The sequence below is a fragment of the Maylandia zebra genome, linkage group LG3 (genome assembly GCF_041146795.1).
Source record: "Maylandia zebra isolate NMK-2024a linkage group LG3, Mzebra_GT3a, whole genome shotgun sequence".
NCBI lineage: Eukaryota > Metazoa > Chordata > Actinopteri > Cichliformes > Cichlidae > Maylandia > Maylandia zebra.
The window spans coordinates 46,601,110-46,608,165 of NC_135169.1; the positions used below are offsets into that span (position 1 = coordinate 46,601,110).

The 7,056-nt window shown below is 37.7% G+C and overlaps 2 protein-coding genes across 2 annotated transcripts; one reads left to right on the plus strand and one right to left on the minus strand.

The window, feature by feature from the left end:
• Nucleotides 1–406: 406 nt before the first annotated feature.
• Nucleotides 407–1,338, plus strand: LOC101484315 (uncharacterized). The gene is made up of 3 exons (XM_024799439.2): nucleotides 407–468; nucleotides 545–889; nucleotides 980–1,338. The coding sequence occupies exons 1-3, from the start codon at nucleotides 426–428 to the stop codon at nucleotides 1,336–1,338; spliced, it is 747 nt and encodes a 248-aa protein (XP_024655207.2). The 5' UTR covers nucleotides 407–425.
• Nucleotides 1,339–4,110: 2,772 nt separating this feature from the next.
• Nucleotides 4,111–6,019, minus strand: LOC101484029 (uncharacterized). The gene is made up of 6 exons (XM_076882257.1): nucleotides 5,977–6,019; nucleotides 5,556–5,900; nucleotides 5,133–5,465; nucleotides 4,433–4,522; nucleotides 4,302–4,333; nucleotides 4,111–4,206 (listed from the first exon to the last, which is right to left on the minus strand). Exons 1-6 carry the CDS (start codon nucleotides 6,017–6,019, stop codon nucleotides 4,111–4,113), a joined length of 939 nt encoding a protein of 312 aa, XP_076738372.1.
• Between the last annotated feature and the right edge of the window lie 1,037 nt (nucleotides 6,020–7,056).

Below are 7,056 nucleotides of genomic sequence, written 5' to 3' on the forward strand. Positions count from 1 at the left end.
TCCACAACTCAAACTGCATTTCTCTGCATATTGATCACTTACATTTTTTATTTGTCTTTAACTAAGAATAAAGATGATCAACAAACTGGAGGAAAAAGCTCTGTTGTAGCTCTCTGATGTTTACACAACACATTTTTCAACAAATTTGATGGGATAATAAAGGTTTATTCTATTCTATTCAGAAGGCTGAATGTCAAGTCCTTTTACCCCCTCAGCTTTGATGGCAGGGGACGGCCAGGGGACCTCAATCTCTCTCATTACGCCACTTTACTCGACAGAGCCAATCATGTTCTGCAGTGTGCTGGTGATGAACCAATCAGACCTGTCAGATGTGGCAAAATGTAGGACAAGCTGGCGTTTTTAAATCTGAGAAGTATACTGCTGCTTCATTAGGTGTGGACTGCTGTACTGAAGAAGGAGACAAGATGAAGATGTTCTTTGTGAACGTTTTCCTGATCTGCTCTTTATGTAAGTAAAAGAAATTGACTTGTGTAAACTTTTGATCTTCATTTGTGTGAAACTGAGTCTGTCTGAATTATTTCAGGTGCAGCACAGTTAAGTGACGTCTCTCAGCCTGAATCTTTGAAAACAGTGAAGATTGGCGACTCAGCTACTATTAAATGCTTCGTAAAGAGCGCATCAAAGAAAACCGTGTGGTACAAGGTGACTACAGGGAGGAAACTACAGCTGGTGGTAAAAGCTGATTCTTACTATAATGTGAGAGAGTTCAGTGATGAATTTGTTAACCGTTCTTCAGTTAAATTTGACATGACTAACAATCATCTGACCATAAATAAAACATCATGGGAAGATGTTGGAACATACTTCTGTGGAGTCTTACACATAAGTGAGGTTCAGTTTGGGTCAGGAACATTTCTGATGTTGACAGGTATGTTTGGACATGTTTGCATTTCACATAATTTCAACTGAATATGAACACAGTGCTAACAATCACAGTCCAAATGGTTTGTTTTCCAAGGTGCAAAGACAATCAGCGACTCTGTCGTCCAGCAGCCAGAATCAAAGTCAGTGAGGTCCGGAGACTCTGTGACTCTCAGCTGTTCTCTTCACTCTGCTCAATGCACAGCAGAACTCACTAGTTTCATGTGGCTGAAAAACTCGGATGGTTCTGCTCCAGAGATGATTTATTGCTCTGACAATAAGAACAACATCTCCCAGAGAACTGACAGAGGACGAACTACCTGCGTGTACAACTTTGTCGTCAGGAGCCGTGATGACGCTGGGGTCTACTACTGTGCTGTCAATACATGTGGACAAATACTGCTTGGAAATGGGACAACAATCAATAATGGTAAGACACTAGCAGTGCATTTTTAAAGTTTTTACTTTCACTTTAAAGTTCAAAGGTATTGAAATATTTTTCTTCAAAGTGCAGTTGACAAATTGTTAAAAAGTTAGAAAACCTTCACTGAAACAGAAAGTCCAAATTTACAAAAACTATTTTGCGACCTGATTATTTGTAAAAAATATTTTTAAAGTATTTACCTTAACATATATAAATGGGAGGGTGAAAAACCGATCAGTTCAGTTTTTTAAATTTATTTATTTTTAACTGAGGCAATGTGAAGTACGTACGGTGTCCACAGAAAGTCAGATCTAATTAAACGCATTAAAAATAAAAAAACCCACAAACCACCCATTCAAGTCAAGTGGCAGATCATCTTCTTCATGTAAGTGTTTGTCAAGAAAATCTGGTAGCTTTGAAGAGATCAGAGATGAGATAAGGTTTTCACTTTGCACGTTGTCACAGCAAGTGGTAAAAAAAACAAAAATCTAAATATACCATATACTTCATTTATCTTTATCTGTTTCACTGCTGTCTGACTTTGTTGACCCATTTGTGCAGAAAACAAAATGCTTGTGGTAAAAGTAAGTAGCCAAATTCTACATTAAATCCAGTTAATCGCAATTAGTGTTGTCTAAATCAGTAAATGTGTGTTTATTAAATGTTAAATCATGTATCATGTTTACAGCAGACACTGAAGGCATATCACTGAGTCCGACCGTTATTGCACTGATGCTGTCAAACATGGTTCTTGGAACTGTGACGCTCCTCCTTGTAGTGACATTTTGCAAGACAAGAATGAAGAAATCTGCAGGTGTGTAAAACTTTATGCAGGATGAGATCCACATTCTGTTATTCTGCAGTAACTACTAACTATTGGTATCTTTTAATGCTTGTTTTTCCACAGAAGCGGCCGATGAAAGCGGTCAGGTGAGAGTTTGTCTTAGTCCATCCACCTCATGGCAGCCTATCCCAGTCATCAAACAGCAATAGATTATTTCACATATTTTAATTTGTTCGTCAGGACATGACTATATTTATTATATATTTATTTATTGGAAATTCCTTTTTTCACAGACTGGTGATACAGTCGTCTATACATCTGTGTGTTTGGCTCACAATAGTATCAGGCCCAGACAACCTACAGTAAAAGCCAATGGAGACGCTGTAATTTACTCTACACTCAAACCTTGACAACAGAACATCAAAGTTTCATCATGGGAATACGACCAAGCTATGACAAATTACGAATGTCTTGCAACCCTCATAGGTAGTATATCTCTGTTCAGTGGTGCATACAAGCATTCAAACTATAATCAAAGAAGTTTAGAACATTTCCTCAACTTCACCTCTTTGTAAGCTAAATTCATATTTTTGTATCCTTCGGATTTTAAAACCAGCATGCTTTTCATGGACTGTCACATTTAACAACCAGCTTCTCACTAATGGCATGTATAAGTCTTCAGTTATTTACTCTGCCTTGCACTGTGAAAACCAAATGTACTGTTTTGATATACTTTTATGTTTGGACTGAAATACTTTCCATTTCACAAATTGTCCTGCAGAACACTTTGCTATGTGATGTTTGCTGTAGGTTTGTATTTGGCAGCAAGGCTATTGGTTACAAAATTACACTGACTAGTGTAACAAAAAAAATATTTTAATTCAGAGAAATGTGTTGTGACTTATATCATACATGACAATATATTAAAATGTAGATTCCTCCCTTCTTTTCTCTTCAGATTAATATGAATGTTTTAAGTGAGCATCTTTTCTGTAAAATGTTTTACAACAAAAATGTTCATGTTTGGAAAAACCCTACACTCACCAACGATAACACCCTTCTTCTATAATCAATATAATATTTTAAGTTAAACAGAGTCATGAACAGATACAGAAGGTTAAGATGGCAGTGATAGGACTGTGTTTGTATCCCTGACCAGTCCTTGGCTGGTTTTTGACAGTAATGAGATCCAGTGATGTAGTGTGTACAGCCATGAGAGGTATACCCTTAAGCAGGATATAGGAAAACGTGTGTTTCCACCAGGAGACCAGCCATAATAGAAGCTCATTTGTTTACTACCTGCTGTCATGAACTTTAAATTTGCTCAGGGCTTCTGTAATTGTCAGGGAATCATAATTTTGAACCTTTCTGTAAAGCATTTTGTACGTACTTGCCTGCAGAAAATATCAACTGGAAGTAGTTCAGGTTGAGCAAGAAGAAAGATACAGCCTGCAGTTATTGCTGATCAATGTTTTGTAACATAAAAGCTTGAAAATTTTAGTTAACAAAACTGAAAATATTCCCATATGAGAACTCAAATTTAAGTTTAAACATGAATTAATTAATAATTGATCAAAAGACAACCCCAAAGAGAAGAAAGACTTCACAAGGCCACAGATGCAGACCAAAAGTTTAAAAACACCCAATTTACCCCCTCCGTGCTAACAGTAAAAAATTGAGATACGATGCATGAAAAGATGAAAATGCTTTACTTTAAAAGTCAAGGTTTGTGCTTATTATTGATAAAAAAAAAACTGTTCTGTCATATAAAAATGACAGAAAGAGAAAGAAAGTGAGCAAGAGATTACATCAACATGTCAGCTTTCATCTCACATTCCTCTGTCTTACAGAATAGATAACAAAAATTTTATTTAGAACAAAACAAAGAAAAAAAGAGCAGGCTTTAAACCGATCGAGCAGGATAATGTTAGAAAGAGCTAGAGAACAGCCTAAACATTTCAAAGCTACAGTAATAAGTTCATGTCTAGACATGTGGCATCAAAGTCGTAACGGCTTCAGTTCAGTGTAGCTTCACCCTGGAGTACACACATTCACTCCAGATACCATCTCTCTGTTCATTTGATCTCTTGATTTCGAGGTTTTCTTCACATCGAACCTGAGAAAAAGTACAATAATGTGAATGAAATCAAAATTATGAGCCACTTAGGATGGTGTAATGATTATATAAATATTCAACTAAACAGCACATACCTTGGACAGAGGTGAAAGTCCTGAGCTAAACTCTGAAAAGCAGGCAAAGTGATTGGTGTTATGCTCAGTGGAACACACAGTATAGAGATCAACAGCATCGGTTACTGTACAGTGGTAGCGGTTTCTCTTACTGATCATGAACACAGCAAAAACCAGATAAACACCCATGATGATGATGATGATGATGCATGGTATTGGTGTCTCATGATAATTGATGCCGTCTACAAATGCAGACAGAAGGAGGCATAAGATGTTCAGTTCAAAGCAACTTCTAATGTATAAAATAAAAAGCAAAACAGATCTTAAAAAGTTAATCATCATACGTGCATTTTGGAAATTTTAAACGCATGATTTTCTACTGCAAAGTTACTTACACTTAAAACCAATCTTGGTCCCATTTCTAAGCAGAATTTGTATTTGGAGATATTGGTATTTTTAGAGGGTTTAATTAGATCTGACATTCTGATAAAAAGGACAAATCTGGCAAAGTTTCACAGACTTGTTGTCTTTGGATCTAATCTACTGGAAACTACACTTTAAAGAAACACATTTAAAAACCGTTGAACCTTAAAGTGTAAAGTAAAGTGTGCGTGTTAGTCCCCATAGGGAAATAGTTCCTCTGCATTTAACCCATTCACCCAGTGAAGCAGTGGGCAGCCACCAATGCAGCGCCCGGGGAGCAGTGTGTAGGGACGGTACCTTGCTCAGGGGTACCTAAGGGTAGCTGTTCAGTGGAGTCGAACCCCCGACCTTCCGATCATGGGGCCACCACTCTATCTACTGAGCTATCCCTGCCTTAAAAAGCTTAAAAATGCACTGCTAGTGTCTTACCATTATTGATTGTTGTCCCATTTCCAAGCAGTATTTGTCCACATGCATTGACAGCACAGTAGTAGACCCCAGCATCATCCCGGCTCCTGACGACAAAGTTGTACACGCAGGTAGTTCGTCCTCTGTCAGTTCTCTGGGAGATGTTGTTCTTATTGTCAGAGCAATAAATCATCTCTGGAGCAGAACCATCCGAGTTTTTCAGCCACATGAAACTAGTGAGTTCTGCTGTGCATTGAGCAGAGTGAACAGAACAGCTGAGAGTCACAGAGTCTCCGGACCTCACTGACTTTGATTCTGGCTGCTGGACGACAGAGTCGCTGATTGTCTTTGCACCTTGGAAAACAAACCATTTGGAGTGAGATTGTTAGCACTGTGTTCACATTCAATTGAAATTATTTGAAATGCAAACATGTCCAAACATACCTGTCAACATCAGAAATGTTCCTGACCCAAACTGAACCTCACTTATGTGTAAGACTCCACAGAAGTATGTTCCAACATCTTCCCATGATGTTTTATTTATGGTCAGATGATTGTTAGTCATGTCAAATTTAACTGAAGAACGGTTAACAAATTCATCACTGAACTCTCTCACATTATACTGAGAATTAGTTTTTACCACCAGCTGTAGTTTCCTCCCTGTAGTCACCTTGTACCACACGATTTTCTTTGATGCGCTCTTTATGAAGCATTTAATAGTAGCTGAGTCGCCAATCTTCACTGTTTTCAAAGATTCAGGCTGAGAGACGTCACTTAACTGTGCTGCACCTGAAATAATTCAGACAGACTCAGTTTCACACAAATGAAGATCAAAAGTTTACACAAGTAAATTTGTTTTACTTACATAATGAGCAGATCAGGAAAACGTTCACAAAGAACATCTTCATCTTGTCTCCTTCTTCAGTACAGCAGTCCACACCTAATGAAGCAGCAGTATACTTCTCAGATTTAAAAACGCCAGCTTGTCCTACATTTTGCCACATCTGACAGGTCTGATTGGTTCATCACCATCACACTGCAAAACATGATTGGCTCTCTCGAGTAACGTGGCGTAGAGAGAGATTGAGGTCCCCTGCCATCAAAGCTGAGGGGGTAAAAGGACTTGACATTCAGCCTTATGTGTTAAAAACGTTTTTTTTTTAAGTTCAGAGTGCTAAAACAGAGCCTTTCCTGATCTACTAGTATGGCAATCATCTTTCTTTTTAATCAACAATAAATCAAAAACGTAAGTGATCATGCAGAGAAATGCAGTTTAAGTAGTGCATATGTCTAATGTTTAGAGTTTTCTGTGTAGACATGAGCCATAATTAATCTTTTGTATTCATGTGCTGAATATGAATATGAAGAAAGGAGAGAGAGAGACTACATGAGAGTGCACACAGTATATTCTGATCTCTGAATATCTGACATTTCAAGTTCATGATTTCGTTAAAAAGGAGATTGTATTGAGTAAACTTTGATTGAGCAAACACAATTTTAAAAAGAAAAAAGTATTTGGAATAAAGGAATATGCTAAGGTGAATGCTCTAATGAAATCTAAAATGAATGAAATATAAAGCAAAGCTTATTCATACTGTCAAGGGGTTGACAATTTGTTCAAACACAGTAAGAGAGAAATGAGACACTGGCAGACCGACTCAGAGTTTCAAAGACGTGCGCACGGGTGAGAGTCTCTGAGCAGACTAACACACCGAGCACCGTTTACTCGCTTTATTTATAAGGCAAAATGGGTTACATAGTACTTCCTCTTTCAACTGAAGAGGGGAGAGCTCAGGCATTGTCTTAGCTATCTAACTTCTGCACACAAACTGAAAAACAACGACACAGCAGTATTCATGCTTATCTGACATCGCAGACACTGAAGTAAAGAATGCATGTATATATCCTGTCTTTGTCAAACATCTCACACACTTAAGCAAGGAAT